Source organism: Natator depressus, chromosome 14 (genome assembly GCF_965152275.1).
Source record: "Natator depressus isolate rNatDep1 chromosome 14, rNatDep2.hap1, whole genome shotgun sequence".
In the NCBI taxonomy this organism is placed as follows: Eukaryota; Metazoa; Chordata; order Testudines; family Cheloniidae; genus Natator; species Natator depressus.
This window is the reverse complement of record NC_134247.1, coordinates 23,607,871-23,624,566: the sequence shown is the minus strand read 5'-3', so window position 1 is coordinate 23,624,566 and position 16,696 is coordinate 23,607,871. Positions and strand designations below refer to the sequence as shown.

The 16,696-nt window shown below is 49.9% G+C and overlaps 1 protein-coding gene across 1 annotated transcript; it reads right to left on the bottom strand.

Moving 5' to 3' along the window:
- Positions 1 to 12,310: 12,310 nt before the first annotated feature.
- Positions 12,311 to 15,194, bottom strand: RNF222 (ring finger protein 222). The gene is made up of 2 exons (XM_074971801.1): positions 15,155 to 15,194; positions 12,311 to 13,005 (listed from the first exon to the last, which is right to left on the bottom strand). Exon 2 carries the CDS (start codon positions 12,983 to 12,985, stop codon positions 12,311 to 12,313), a length of 675 nt encoding a protein of 224 aa, XP_074827902.1. The 5' UTR covers positions 12,986 to 13,005; positions 15,155 to 15,194.
- Positions 15,195 to 16,696: the final 1,502 nt, after the last annotated feature.

Below are 16,696 nucleotides of genomic sequence, written 5' to 3'. Positions count from 1 at the left end.
TCCGACTCAGGTGTGTGCATCCAACACCGCACAGTGACAGAGCTTGAACCAGCGTCATAGCGGGACTTGGGCTCTGACTCGGGCTCCTCTAAGCAGAGTCCTAGTACCCGGATCCTGAGTGCTTGCTGACACGAGTCAGACTGATTTGTGTGTGGACGGAAGGGGGGCTTGGCCTCAAACCTGAGTCAGAGCTTGGGCTCAGTGTGCAGTGTAGACATACCCTTGGAGTCAGTGGGACTCTGTCCATTGGGGCTTGGATCAGGCCTTTTGTAAAACTCTGATCAATTCCATGTAACCATGTCCCATGAGTCTCGCAATATTTGGGGTTTCCCATAAAGTCTGAGCTCCTGGAGTCATGTGATTCTGTGAGGCTCTCATTTAAAAGTTCTAGCTTTCATGGCTGCAGAAAAAAAACATGACCCCTAAAGGCTCCAAACCCAGAAGATGAATAAAGAGAACCCAACCTTTCATTCTTTATTTTAAAATCTCATGATTTTCAAACCAATCATGATTTTTTGTGGGGCCTGACTCCTGAATTTTGATCATTTGGAGTTAGCAATGCTGGCTCACGTCATGTGGAAGGACAGTGACTCCCGCACAGCTCCATGGGTTTGGGAGCTTTAATACTTACCATTACTTGTAAAATAGGGTCCTGGCATGCAGGGATGGGGGAAGCTCATGGAGTGGGAGATGCACCACACTTTCAATCTCCTTTTTAGGGGGTCTGGGGGCGTTACTAAATTAATTAGAGTTCCTGATGGATGTTTCCTGTCCTTTAAAACCTGTGTGTCTCGATAGGATATTTGGTAGAAAGAGAGGAAGCAATAAAGAACAGTGGATCTCAGAAGAAACATGGAAATTATAGACCGAAGAAGAAAACAAAAGGCTCTAGTACTACAATATGCGACTGAAGAAACAAAACTAACCTACAGGAACCTTGACAAAGCAGTAAAGAAACAATGCAAAAAAGATAAGCGAAATTGGATAGAAAGTCAGGCTAGTGAAGCTGAAGAAGCCGGGGAAAGAAACGATACAAGAACAGTCTACACAATGCTGAAACAGTTAACAAGATACGGATCAAAATGCAGAAGTGCCCCGGTGAAAGGGAAACAAGGAGAAATTTTGAAAACACGGGAGGAACAAGAAAATAGATGGGTGGAACACTTCAAAGAAGTGCTAAACCAACCAGAACCAATTACAAGACTGGAATTTAACAATGATAAACCATTAGACCTAGATCTAGATGTATCTGAGGTAAAAATCGAAGAAGTAATAAAAGCATTGCAGAAGATGAAAAACAACAAGGCACCTGGTTTGGACAGCATTCATCCTGAGATGCTTAAATATGGAGGCGAAGATGTGGAATCAGTCATCTGTTCACTGTGCAACAAAATATGGACGGAGGAGAAAGTGCCAGAAGAATGGACCCTCGGTATCATAATCAAGTTACCAAAGCAGGTGATCTAAACAATTGTTCAAATTGGAGGGGAGTAACACTTCTATCTGTCACAGGAAAAGTATTAGCAGCAGTAGCAGTCCTCCTGAACAGAATGAAAGGAAAGACGGACACCATCCTACGTGAACAACAACCGGGAATTACACAAGGGAGATCGTGGACAGACGCTATTTTCACCCTGAGATGGATTATTGAGAACACAACTGAATTCCAAGGAAGACTTGCCATCAGTTTTGTGGACTTTCAAAAGGCATTCAATAGTGTTAACAGAGAAACAATATGGAAAATTGTGGATCAATATGGAATTCCAACAAAATTAATTAACATTATGAAGGCAAAATGCTGCATTAAAATGGAAAATGGATTGAGTAAGCCATTCAGCATCAAGACTGGTTTAAGGCAGGGGTCCGTCCTGTTTCCTTTTTTGTTTATGCTAGTGATCAACTGTGGATTAAAACAATGCGATAATGATACATATAGCCTAAAATGGAACAATTCAAGGCTATTTGATCTAGACTTTGCTGACGACATCGCTCTTATCAATGAAGAAGCCAATGGACTACAAAAATGCACAAACCAAGTAAAAGAAGTAATGGAGAAGATAAGTTTGAGATACAATGCAAAGACATGTAAAGTTCTGTTAATAGGGACTATAGGGACAGAAATCAAAACTGAAGAAGAAAAAGTGGAGAAGGTGGACAATTTTATATATCTTGGAAGTTCCATCAGCCAAGATGATACTGATTCTGAGGAAATAAGAAGAATCAGGAAGGCAAACGCTGCATTTGGAAGAATCAAAAACATCTGGCAACTCAAAAACATCTCCCTCAATATAAAACTGAAGGTGTACAAAGCAATTGTTATCACCATCACAACATATAGCAGTGAGACATGGCAATTTACTAAGAAAGAGACTCAGAAGCTGGATGCATTTCATCACAAATGTCTGAGAAGAATATTGGGGACAACATATAGAGATAGGAAGATGAATGAAAAAGTCAGAAAAATTAATGGACAAGGCACCCTCACAAATAATCTACAAAAGAAGACATCAGTGGCTGGGACATGTGCTGAGAATGGAAAAAGAATGCTGCCCAAATACTGCCCTTGAATGGCAGCCAGAAAACGCAGGAAGAAAGAGAGGAAGACAGCGAATAACATGGAAATGAATAGTTCTGAACAACATCAAGCACCTCAACATGAAATGGGAAGATTTGGAGAGAAGGGCAGTTGATAGGCAAGGATGGCAAATGTGGGTAGCCCAATGTGCAGCAAAGCACGGGATGGACTAAAGTCTAAGGTAAGGTCTTGCAAGGGGGATACACTTAAAAAACCATCAGACATGCTTTTCTAGCTAGAGGACAGGCTGTGCTCTGGGAGTCTATTCGCCCCTTGCAGGGAGTCAGGACAAAACCAGTGGCAGTGGAATTTAAGTGGTGTATAGCCCACAGGCTGGCCCTCTGCATGGGAATAAATTCCACTTCATGTTAGGGAGAGAAGAACTCAGCCCCCGAGCTGGGCTAGCAGAAAGGGTTGTTCTAGGGACAGTTTATGCCACAAGTGTATTTTCACTCTCTCCGCTCCTGTCAGTCCCTCTGGGTTTGTTTTTCATCTCGTTCCACTCATCACCCTATTTTCCCACTGCATGTTTTTCTCTCTGCTTCCCAAACCCAGCACAGTCCATGTGCAAGTCGAACATGAGAACCCTGGATGTCTGAGTGGCTTCCCGACCAGGCCACAGGTGTCTCTCCATCCAGCTGCTGTATGACAAATACCCCGCTGCAGCACTTGCAAAGAGACTAATGTTCATTTATATCCCAGCATCCTGCATGGGTCTGGAGTCACACTACCATGAGTGCCAGCCAGGAGGCTCATGGCATTGCCCGCTCACCCATGCTATTCTATCTTCCTCTTCTCTGCCCTTGCTTTCCTTCCTTTACTGCAGCCATTCTCTGATTGTGAACCCTCCTTCATGCAGCAAACAGATAGGCGATGTCTGCATCAAGCTGTGTCCGCTCTGAGGTACCTGTTAAATGTACCCCCCAACATCTCACCTCGCTCCTTTGGAACAAGGCGTGGGAATCCCTTTTTGTTCCTCCCTGTGAAGCGCACATTATCCCCACAGCCACTGCAGTTTCTCCAGGGAAAGAGCCCTTTGGACGCAGTCAGTGAGATCTCATAGCTTCCCTCTGGTGGCGTGGTCTCCATGGAGAGAATGCTTCTGTAGAGGCAGGTGAGAAGGAGCAGTAGGGATGGTAGCCTGCTCTCACAGGACAATTCCTTGCCATCTCCAGGGGCTGAGTCCTAGAAACAGCCTGGGTGTGACTGCCACACACGGGGCCACACGGTGGCATTCTGGTTCTGATCAGTGAGCACAGGAGGAAACGCCGTCCCCGCACTCAGAACAAACCGGGTCGGGCTGTTCTGTGCAGACAGCTCAGCTGGGTGTGGGCTCACCTGCGGGAAGGAGGGTGCTGAGCAGCCTCCTCAGGGCAGCCTTGCAGCTGGCAGCGGTTAGCAATGGGGTTAAAGGGCAGGCAGACGTTGCTTCTTTCCTGCCCCACCCCAGGCATGTGTTGCCACTGAAGCTCAAATGTGATGGAGACACATCTCCCCACCTCCCACCCCCCCCCCTCAACCAGGGCTCCTGGTTTCCAAACAGACTGATCTGGCCAGCACTTTGGAGAAGGTGCACAGAGAATCAGGCACATCCTGCCAGGCTCTGACACTCGGCTGCAGCGCAGAGGCCGGCTGGGGATGAGACATGGTGTACGGGGAATCAGGCATGTCCTGCCGGGCCCTGACACTCGGCTTCAGCAAACAAGTTGGCTGGGGACTTGACACTCACTCAGAGCTGGGCCAGTCTTGGGACTCCCAACATTTCAGTTACTCCACATGCAGAAGGGACTCACACAGAAGAGGAGCCGCTCATTTTCTAATGGGCAGGGCTCCTTGTGGGGGTTACACTGGGGCACTGGCCCTGTAAGGTAGCGTGAGAGGTCAGTTACCCTGTTCCAGGGAGCTGAATAACCAAAGCAGCTCCTAGGAGAGGAGTTGATCCTGGGGACAGTCAGTGTCTGGGAGGGAGCAAGAGCAGGGAAAACCAGACCACTGTTCCTTTAAGGGCCTGGGACCAGAGCCCTGTGGGACAGGTGGGGCAAAGCTCCCGGCTCTCCCAGGGGTTTGGGGTTATGAGACCCACCAGGAAGTGTTCAGAGACTTATTAGTTGACTGGGAAGGGAGTCAAAGGGAGACTCCAAGCCCACTGAAGGGGAGCTCAGCTGCTGGGGGAAATGAACCAGCACCCACAGGGTCCCAGTAAGGAGAGCAATGCAACCCACCGGACCAGGGGGATGAGGTGGATGAGGCTTTCTTCCGGCAACTCACGGAAGCTACTAGATCGCATGCCCTGATTCTCATGGGTGACTTTAATTTTCCTGATATCTGCTGGGAGAGCAATACAGCGGTGCATAGACAATCCAGGAAGTTTTTGGAAAGCGTAGGGGACAATTTCCTGGCGCAAGTGCTAGGGGAGCCAACTAGGGGGGGCGCTTTTCTTGACCTGCTGCTCACAAACCGGGTAGAATTAGTGGGGGAAGCAAAAGTGGATGGGAATCTGGGAGGCAGTGACCATGAGTTGGTTGAGTTCAGGATCCTGACGCAGGGAAGAAAGGTAAGCAGCAGGATACGGACCCTGGACTTCAGGAAAGCAGACTTCGACTCCCTCAGGGAACAGATGGCCAGGATCCCCTGGGGGACTAACATGAAGGGGAAGGGAGTCCAGGAGAGCTGGCTGTATTTCAAGGAATCCCTGTTGAGGTTACAGGGACAAACCATCCCGATGAGTCGAAAGAATAGTAAACATGGCAGGCGACCAGCTTAGCTTAATGGTGAAATCCTAGCGGATCTTAAACATAAAAAAGAAGCTTACAAGAAGTGGAAGGTTGGACATATGACCAGGGAAGAGTATAAAAATATTGCTCGGGCATGTAGGAAAGATATCAGGAGGGCCAAATCGCACCTGGAGCTGCAGCTAGCAAGAGATGTCAAGAGTAACAAGAAGGGTTTCTTCAGGTATGTTGGCAACAAGAAGAAAGCCAAGGAAAGTGTGGGCCCCTTACTGAATGAGGGAGGCAACCTAGTGACAGAGGATGTGGAAAAAGCTAATGTACTCAATGCTTTTTTTGCCTCAAAGTTTTCACTAACAAGGTCAGCTCCCAGACTGCTGCGCTGGGCATCACAAAATGGGGAAGAGATGGCCAGCCCTCTGTGGAGAAAGAGGTGGTTAGGGACTATTTAGAAAAGCTGGACGTGCACAAGTCCATGGGGCCGGACGAGTTGCATCCGAGAGTGCTGAAGGAATTGGCGGCTGTGATTGCAGAGCCCTTGGCCATTATCTTTGAAAACTCGTGGCGAACGGGGGAAGTCCCGGATGACTGGAAAAAGGCTAATGTAGTGCCAATCTTTAAAAAAGGGAAGAAGGAGGATCCTGGGAACTACAGGCCGGTCAGCCTCACCTCAGTCCCTGGAAAAATCATGGAGCAGGTCCTCAAAGAATCAATCCTGAAGCACTTACATGAGAGGAAAGTGATCAGGAACAGTCAGCATGGATTCACCAAGGGAAGGTCATGCCTGACTAATCTAATCGCCTTTTATGATGAGATTACTGGTTCTGTGGATGAAGGGAAAGCAGTGGATGTATTGTTTCTTGACTTTAGCAAAGCTTTTGACACGGTCTCCCACAGTATTCTTGTCAGCAAGTTAAAGAAGTATGGGCTGGATGAATGCACTATAAGGTGGGTAGAAAGCTGGCTAGATTGTCGGGCTCAACGGGTAGTGATAAATGGCTCCATGTCTAGTTGGCAGCCGGTGTCAAGTGGAGTGCCCCAGGGGTCGGTCCTGGGGCCGGTTTTGTTCAATATCTTCATAAATGATCTGGAGGATGGTGTGGATTGCACTCTCAGCAAATTTGCAGATGATACTAAACTGGGAGGAGTGGTAGATACGCTGGAGGGGAGGGATAGGATACAGAAGGACCTAGACAAATTGGAGGATTGGGCCAAAAGAAATCTGATGAGGTTCAATAAGGATAAGTGCAGGGTCCTACACTTAGGATGGAAGAATCCAATGCACCGCTACAGACTAGGGACCGAATGGCTAGGCAGCAGTTCTGCGGAAAAGGACCTAGGGGTGACAGTGGACGAGAAGCTGAATATGAGTCAGCAGTGTGCCCTTGTTGCCAAGAAGGCCAATGGCATTTTGGGATGTATAAGTAGGGGCATAGCGAGCAGATCGAGGGACGTGATCGTTCCCCTCTATTCGACACTGGTGAGGCCTCATCTGGAGTACTGTGTCCAGTTTTGGGCCCCACACTACAAGAAGGATGTGGAGAAATTGGAGAGAGTCTAGCGAAGGGCAACAAAAATGATTAGGGGTCTAGAGCACATGACTTATGAGGAGAGGCTGAGGGAGCTGGGATTGTTTAGTCTGCAGAAGAGAAGAATGAGGGGGGATTTGATAGCTGCTTTCAACTACCTGAAAGGGGGTTCCAAAGAGGATGGCTCTAGACTATTCTCAGTGATAGCAGGTGACAGGACGAGGAGTAATGGTCTCAAGTTGCAGTGGGGGAGATTTAGGTTGGATATTAGGAAAAACTTTTTCACTAAGAGGGTGGTGAAACACTGGAATGCGTTACCTAGGGAGGTGGTAGAATCTCCTTCCTTAGAGGTTTTTAAGGTCAGGCTTGACAAAGCCCTGGCTGGGATGATTTAACTGGGAATTGGTCCTGCTTCGAGCAGGGGGTTGGACTAGATGACCTTCTGGGGTCCCTTCCAACCCTGATATTCTATGATTCTATGATTCTATGAACCCCCTAAACTTGAGGGGAGAGTTTGCAGGCCAGGACTTAAAGGGACTCAGTCCCTAGCAGGAGTGCTGAGAAATGCCCTGATCCTATGGGGCAAACATCCTATGGGGGAAAAAAGGGGCTCTGTGGGGAGCTGGGAGGCTGTTTAATACATTAGACCCCAGGACAGGGAAACTGAGGCATGGCCCCCTATTTCACATGTAGGTGAACGAGCTCCATCCAGAAGGTGGTTGTTAGGATGTCATTTCCTGGTTTAAAAGCTATTGCAGTTTTTCTGCTGCCCTGTCAATGCTTGGCCGGAGCTGCTCAGTTGACCCCAATCCTGCAAACATATATGTAGGTGTAACTTTACTCATGTGAGTAGACCACTCATGTCCAGGGAGTAAAGCTGGGGGTGTGGTGTATAAGTGTTTGTAGAAGCAGGCTTGGTGACTTCCTCTCTTGCTGCGGATCAGGCAGGGTACATTCAGGAGATGCAGGGAGCCCTTTGCACCCTTGTGCCTGATAATGCACACCTATGGCAACTCGCAGTGTGGGATAAGAGCAGCCATGGCTGGGCTGCTACTGCCCCTCCCAGGAAGGTGGGCGGGGCATGGGGAAGGGCTGGAATTTTCCCCTCTCCATACACCAGCCAGCATAACTGAGTCAGCACAGAGGGGCAGGGTGGCTGCCCCAGGAAAGAGCTGGCTCAATTTCCTTCCCCAGTGGAGTAAGTGGACCAAGGAGGAAGCAAGGACAAAGGCCTAACTGACTGTACAGGGAACAGAGACAAGGAGTCTCCCCAGAGGCACACACACAAAGTCACCCAACAAGAAATACGAGAGAGAGTGTCTCACTCACCCCACGGGGTCAGCCTCTGTTCTCAGTGTGAGGATCACAGCTACAGCACTGTCAGCCGGAGGTGCCAAGCGACAGGGTCCCTTCAACATTCCCTGCTCTTCCTGACATGCTTGTGATGCTGATGCTGTCTGCTATTGCGGGGACCCAGCAGGTGGGGTAAGGTGGTGCTAGCTGAGAATCACTTCAGTTTAAAGTGAGTTCATGTTTAAAGGGCCTGATCCTCAGCAGACAAGTTCACAAAGGTATTTAGGCACCTAACTCCTATTGGTTTTGATGGGTGTTACGCACCTAAATACCTCTGTGAATCTGGGCTGATACGTCACTGGGACTTTATGGTCTCAGGTAACTGGGCGTGAGAGTAGCAGGTGTTAGCAGCTCCGGAGTGGACAGGAGTCACCACTAGAGCTGGATGAAAACTCTTTGTTAAACCACAAGCTCAATTCATAGAGGCCTTTTTTGGTTTGCAGATCAGTCCCGATTCCTGCAGTTGTCACCATTTCCCATATGGCCTCACCAAACAGATTGGATGAAGAGTTTCCCAACTTTTCCCAGTGTGAGCAGATCCCTATACTGAGAGCTGGTCGAACATTTTCCAATGGAGCATTTTCCCATCAGAAAATGCCGTTTCGTCAACGTCGAAACTTACCGGGAGAACGTGTCGCTTTCAGCAGAATTTCACTCTCATTCCATTTCGACCTTCTCAGGATGAAACATTTCAATTTTTCACTTTGAAATGACTATTTGTGTCAAATTTTATTTTATTTTAGGTTATACAAAAATATCAACTAAATGTTTTGATTTCATCAAAATGAAATAAGAAAAGGAGGACTTGTGGCACCTTAGAGACTAACAAATTTATTTGAGCATAAGCTTTCGTGAGCTACAGCTCACTTCATCCGATGCACCCGATGAAATGAGCTGTAGCTCACAAAAGCATATGCTCAAATAAATTGGTTAGTCTCTAAGGTGCCACAAGTCCTCCTTTTCTTTTTGCGAATACAGACTAACACGGCTGCTACTCTGAAACCTGTCAAAATGAAATGTTTCCGTTGACTCACAATGAATTTTTCCTTTCGAAAATTGTGTTTTGTGGGAAATTTCAAATTTCAGTGTTTCGTTCCGATACAGGATGAAACCAAATTTTGAAGCATCAGAATGTCCAGCGGGAATAGCACGGCTCCAGCTACTTTGTGAACTGGTCGTGGAGTGTGAATGGTCACATGGTGTGTTTTTGCTCCCTGATTGGATCAATGAAATTTTGTAACAGCAGAGTGGTAACTAGGAATTGATAGATTCATGAATGACTGGGAGGAACCCAGATCCCTCAGTGACAGGCCCTGTCATGAAGTCAAAGGCTAATGGGATGTCTTATTGATGTGGAAACACTGCACCAAGGCCTAATAACCACAGTGAAATCTTTCTGTGAGCTCAGCGTGACACAAGCAGCTGATAAGAGACCTTGCTTACATGGCTCTGGAGAACTGTGACACCTTTCAGAGGTTTCCATGCTCCTAATAGGGAATTCAACAGCTAGTTTAACACATCCACATCAGCACCAGACTGCCATGAGGAGGCATGTCATCTGGATCAGAGATCTCCCTCAGAGGGTGTCATAAATATAAAGGGAAGGGTAACCACCTTTCTGTATACAGTGCTATAAAATCCCTCCTGGCCAGAGGCAACATCCTGTTACCTGTAAAGGGTTAAGAAGCTCAGCTAACCTGGATTGCACCTGACCCAAAGGACCAATAAGGGGACAAGATACTTTCAAATCTTGGGGGCGGGGGAAGGCTTTTGTTTGTGCTCTTTGTTTAGGTGGTTGTTCTCTCTTGGGACTGAGAGAGGCCAGACAGAAATCCATCTTCTCCAACCCATCCTAATCCAAGTCTCCAATATTGCAACCAGTATAGGTAAGCCAGGCAAGGCGGATTAGTTTATCTTTTGTTTTACAGTGAAGCTATCCAGCTCCATTCATCACAGCATGGTTGTAAACTGTGCAATATTAACCCTAAGGACACTGGGGGCAGGACACCAGGAGCCTGCCCATTTGATAGGACCAGGAGCTACCATGAACAGGGGCCTTTAAGGGAAACCAAGGAAGGTTTCCAGGAGCAGGTTGGTTCTGGGATTCCCAAACCATCCTACCTCCTGGCAGCTAGACACCCTGCCTGGCCTCACAGAAATGTCTCTAAACCTCCCCACTGCTTGTCCCTAGTTCTCCAGGTCAGGACCAGGTATCTGGGAGACACGACAGGTGGGAGGGAATTTCCAGGGCCCTGGGAAAGAAGAGGGGACATCTGGGCAGGGAGTGTGGTGGCCAGGCAGGGGCTGCCGGAGCTGAGGGGCAGGAGGGGAATGCTAAGAGACAGGGACTTTTATCTTCAGTTCCTCAGTGCAACTGTCCAACATGCTCCAGAGTCATCACCCTCCCAGCAATGCGCCTTTACCCACACGGCCAGGCTTCCCCGGTGAGGCCATTCACAGAGCAGCCACTGTTAGAAAGGCAGATGTGTCTGTGCAGGAGCAGCCTAGCGGGACTTTGCTGCGTCCCCCAGGATCCAGGAGAGATCTCTGCACTGGGAGGTGACTCACATGCCCCAAGCAGACACATGAGATTGACAGGGACCCTGAGCCACTGCAGAGCCCAAGGCGGTGTGAGGGGTCGGACAGCTGGACCATAGTGGACAGATGAACATGGCGGTCCCAAGAGGGCAGCAGGCCTGGTGGATTCCTTCCTGCTCATCTGTTTTCCATCCCTGTTTTTCAGTGGTGGAGGGAGAGAGAGATCTGTGTGCGTGGCAAGCCCCCTGCTCACAGCTGTGTAGCACACTGACAGCCAGATCCATAGTGAGAACAGCCTGCACCTTGCCTGGCAGAGAGAGCCTCAGCTGACCAGGGGAGCCCCTTAATTTGCGCCGTAGGGCCATGAGAACTCACCCTGCCTGTCTGCAGACAGTGCCACTGGTGTCGGCCCTCGTGGGCTCAACAGTTCGGCTGGATCCCAAACGTTAGCGGGTTTGCCTTCCCCAGTGGAGAGACCGCTAGAGAAGGAGCAGAGGTGCAGAGAGGGAGGCAGCCAGGGTGGGAAATGGAGCAGACAGCAGACAGAGAGAGCCGTGGGGTCAGGTGTTACCTGGTGAATGGTGTCAGTCTGAGCCACACAGGCCCAGAGGCTGGGGCAGCGCAGCAGAGACAAGCAGAGAGATTCATACAGAGATACAGACTCTGCCATGCACAGGGCTCCTCCTTGTGCCAGCCCAGCTTTGGGGGGCAGGGAGGGGATCTGGCTCCATGGCACAGGCTGCCCTGTAGCTATAGGGCTTTTCTTTCAATTGAATTATCTTTGAGGAAAACCCTCAAGACTTCAAGTTACCGGGGAGCTGAGTCCCGCTCTTTAACAAGTCTGGAACCCAGCAAGGTGTCGCTGGCATTCCCAGAGCTCCACGGGCTTTGTCTGTCCCCACTGCACAGAACCAGCCAGAGCCAACATCTGAGCACCTTGGGGCGCTACGAGTATAATGTCCACTAGGGAGAAAACAGACTAACAAACTCACATCACTGAGGATGTTTAATTGAGGCGACCTTGTCCACCACCAACATCCCGGACACTTTAGTGGCAACTGTTCTAGGACTGCAAAATAATCACACCGAACGTAACAAGGCCGGTGCCTCTTGTGCCTCTACGGTGACTAAAGCAGCGTCTTGTCCTGTGACTTGGTGTCTGAACGCGTTTATCACAAGCGTCCAAGTCCTTGGCATGGCCTCTTGGCTCCAAGGCGGCACCTCTGCCAGCTCTGTCTCAGCACCACCCGCCCACTTACTCTGGCGCATGGCCCCCAGCCCCTCACCGGGGCACCAGTTTACCCCCTCAGTCAGAAGGAAGTGCAACACCTGCTAAGTCACAGCGCCATTTCCTGCAGCCTCTGGGCATTCCTCAGAGGTCTCCCACACAAGCACTGGCCAGCAAGCCCACAGGTATTTGCATCATGGCCGCCTGCAGGATTTCCATATTGCAGACAATCCAAGGATCCTGGGTTATTCCCAAGGGAAGGGGGCATTCACCTGGGGGCACTGGGTATCTCTGCGAGTGTTGGGTTGTAGGCACAGCTCTCTGCCTGGGTCCTGTTTGGAGCATTCTCCAGTCCCGCTCAGAAACTCCTCTTCACCAACAGGACCCAAGGGAACACGGCCGCCAACAGGGCAACTGTCAAGATGAGGAGAACAGCCAGTATAATGGGTGACTGGAAGCACCACATCCCAAGGGAACTCATGGATGCCCCTGACTCTGGCACCTCTGTGCCGTGTCCCCTAACCACTGACCTACAGCTCTCCTCCACCAGCGGCATCCCATGATCACTGATCATGAAGACATGGGCTTCTCGAGCCAGGCTGCCCGGCATGGCCATGGAGTCCATGGGGATGCCACTCATGCTGTCACTCCTGCCATAGCTCTGCACTGGCATCACAAAATGGCTGGGGACCACCAAGGTGTTGTCTGGTGCTGACTTTGCTAGGTGGGGCAACAAGGAGGGTGAGAGAGCCAGCTCCACAGGTTTGGGGGACTCCCCTGGTTTGGGAGGCCAGCGGGTCACCTTCTTGCTGAGGAACGTCACATAGCGGCAGACAGGGCAGATGATATTGTTCTGGACCTGCCCGTCTAGCCTGGAGGAAAGCAAGCACTTCACCAGGCAGTCGTGGCAGAAGGTGTGTCCACATCTCAGTGTCCTCTGGGCAGCCTCCAGCGGGTGGAATTTCTCATAGCACACGGGGCACTCACCAAGGGGCTTCTCCTTGCTGGTGTGAGTCTCAGATATCCCAGTCATGTCAGTCACATGCTCCACACCTAGGGGGAAGAGAAACAATGGGCATCAATAACAAATAGCAATGACAGCAGCTAGACCCAGGTACCAGTGATCACATCCGGTCATTAATATTCTATGCTTCCCATTGTCTCTCCCTTGCCCTCTGAGTGGCTACTCTAATTCCCTGTCTTCCAACTAGCTATGGCCCCCAAACTCTCAATCCACATGCCCACAATAAATACAGTAGCCTCATCTTCTGACTCCTTCCCTGTCCTGTCTCCCCACTGACCTCCCGTCTTCTCCATCTCTCCTCCCTTCGGTGGCCTGGCCCTGGGAGAAAGGTGCAGCCATCCCCTCCTTCTCTCATGGATGGGTGAGACAATTGTGGAGTGCTATATATATTAGGGTGCTCTGGTGAGGCATTTCTGGAAGAATGTTCTTCACAAGAATCTCAGCTGCTTTGGGCTTTTGGCTGCCTGGAGCAACAGTTTCTGAATGCAAAATATGAAGGGAAAATGAGCCAATCCATAGCTGGGGCTGGCTAACCCTACCCAGTGCCAGATGGCAGATGCAACAAGCCATCTAGGAAATGCACCCTCTGGCCCAGGAGGACCTCCAGATTTCACTAGAAGCAGCTAAAAAGCTCATCAGTGTGTGTGATGTACAGCCAGGCCACGAGCTACCAACCTGCCCATGCCACTCGGAAAGGAGGTGGTCCCGCACCATGGGAAAAGCCAGATAGATTGAAAAAATGGAGTGAAGTCAGGTCAGAGGGGAGAATTGGGAGCAGGTTTCACAGGACAGTCAGATTCACAGTGGTGCGTGTGCAATCAGGTAGGTAGGTAGGTAAACTAAAGATTGAGGCTCTCCACAAACCAGCTGAACATTTCGTACGCTGGAGACTGGTTGTGTTGGCCCCACCACCCTTTCTGGGTTTTCCCATGAGGTATGATGCCATCTCTTCTCATCTCTCAGCTCAGGAGACTGCAGTCCTCTGTTTAATCACTGAAATGCTGCAAAACCCGCAGCAGCAGCAGGGCATGCCTGCCCTACAACATGCCTCTGCCCTGCCCTGCCCTGCAGGGTTGGGGCCGGAGTTCAGTCTCCATGACCCATTCGGTCCTTTGCTTCCCTGCTGAGACTGACAGTGCCAACACAAGGGTGTTTTTTGCCAAGTTGACACCTAAGACACCAGCCCATTCCTCTCCATGCACAGAGCAGCCCTCACAGGGTAAGCTAGGAGGTTGTCACTTTCACAGGGTCATACAGTCCAATGCCAGAAGGGACCACTATGATCATCTACGATGATCTCCTGCATAACACAGGCCAGATAGCTCCCCCGGTAAAACCTGCATCAAGCCTGTAACGTCTGTTTGCACTTCACCAGATCGTTTTGAAAGACATCCACTTTTGCTTTACAGATTGCAAGTGATGGAGAACCCTCCATGTCCGGAGGTAAGATGTTCCAATGATTAATTACCCTCGCTGCTAACCATGCGTGCCTTATTTCTAGCCTGAATTTGTCTAACTTCAGCTTCCAACCTTGCAGCTCATCATCTTTTTCTGTTAAATTAAAGGCCCCTTTACTGTCAGAAATCTCTTCCCCATGTTGATAGTTGTAGACCATGATCAAGTCACCTCTTAACCTTCCCTTGGAGAAACTAAGTTAAAGCTTCTGAATTCTCTCACTATAAGGCAGGTTTTCCAGACCTCGGCTCATTCTTGTAGCTCTTTTCCGAGCCCTTTCGAATTTGTTCACACACACGGTTTTGGCAGTGTGGACCCCAGACCTTGACACAGCATCCCTGGAATGGACTCACTACTGTATACAGATGTAAAACCGCCTTCCAACACTTACTTGACATTCCCTGCCATGCTTTCTGCCATTGCTGACCTAGGCACAGTCTAAACAAGTGTCATCGAGGTGAAAGACACAGCATCCTAACTCACCCCCTGCGCCATCCTAGCCATATCCCCTCCAGTCCAGGGATTTCAGAAATCACAATGGATCCCAGTCACACCTGCTGTAAATGGACCCACTTCCACCAGCATGGAATCCGGTGAGTGTGTTTGGAGCCCAGCAGGGACTCCACTCCAGCATTTTCTTCCCTGTTAACCTAGCCACCAGAGCTACCTGTGAGATGCTCCAGCCCCCAGCTCCCAAGCCTCCTGCCCTTGGAAACATCTTACCTTATCTATGGCCAGAGTTCAATCGCTTCTCCACCCATAACTCCTGTGTCCAAGGACCACGGCCTGCCACTTCTGACCTCCCTGGTGCTGCATTGGCGAAGGAGAACAAGTGCAAGCCACCTATATAACAAGTCGGGGTTTGCTTTGTGCATCATCCCTTCTGCATTGCACAATGGCCATGAAGGGAACAGGACAGCTCCCCAGGAGTGAATGTGGTGGAACTCGTTTGTGTTTTAAAGGCTTCTCACTCCATCTCTCCAGCTGGGGACTGGCAAGGAGCCAGCAGCAGGTGTCTGAGGTGGCAGGTAATCCAGAAACACCATCATAACATTGTTCACCTCTGCGCGGAGCCTGATATTGAGACATCACTGTTCCTCCAGCTGCATGCATTGCCAGGCCTCTCCAATGCACGAGGCCTCAGTGAAACATGCACCCAACCCTCCCCCTGCCACATTGAATTACGATGTGGTGTTCCTACCAAGTAGGGCTGGGTACTCTGGTCTAGCAGCTGGCCTGCCTAGATGTGCTGCCACACTGAGGTTTATAAGCATCACCTTGCCAGGTATGTTCCAAAGAAGGTTCCCTCTGGCCAAGCCAGGAGGAGCTATGAGCTGTGCTGAACTTGTCCCAGCTGCCTGGTGCTCCTGCATAGTCCTATTACAGTCGCCAAGTAAGAAGGCATGTTGAGGTTAATAAATAAGATGTTAAGGGCTTTTTGCAGCTCCCAGCTCCCACCATCACCTCTGAGTTGGAGATCTTCACCAGTTGCCACATAAATTTGAATCTCCCTTGCTGGCTTGGGCTGAGATTTGCAAAGCTGCCTAGTGGATCTGGACATCCAATTCCCATGAACTGTGATGAGAACTGGGCATACAAATCTCTTAAGTGGCTCTGAGAATCTCATCTTGGATGAGTTCCCATAGCACGATCTCTAGTGTTACAGTGATATGATCTTCACCCATCCCAGCTAGACTATAACAGATATAGTAGGGCCTCTAGGATCTACTGGGCAGGCGTCAGGGTGCATTACAGGCAGATCCAGGTATTGCTGGGATCTGAAGCCCATGCTGGATAAAGCCCTAGAATCTGCCCAGAGGCAATGCACAGGTAATTTCACGTCATCAGCTGCCCATGCAGCATGCAGGGTTCAGAGTGTGTTCCCAGAGGCATAGGACGCACATGGGCACAGCAGAGATGACTCTTGGGTTACAGCGTGTGAGCAGATGTCTGGCGAGAGGAAAGGGTGGGGGTGGAGTCTGGCAGGAGGGACCTACACACAGCCCCCCGCCCACCTCCTGGCATGGGGCTGGGGCCAGTAACCGCTTTTCAGCAGAGCTCAGGGCTTGAAAAGACTCAGAATCGATTTCACCGGGAGCAGGGATTTTCACAGGGAATTGGATGCTAGCTCCCACCGACTCCCCTCCCCTGCTTTAACATGAATAGGGCCAGTATGCCCAAGCCACACAGACCCAGGCAAGAAGATTCGCTTGTGGCCTTTAGCTAAATACACCACCCTGTATCCATGGCAGGTTGGCACAGACT

Bases quoted from the DNA above. Each gene is read 5' to 3' on its own strand.
- RNF222 (XM_074971801.1), bottom strand. From the start codon at position 12,985: ATGACTGGGATATCTGAGACTCACACCAGCAAGGAGAAGCCCCTTGGT.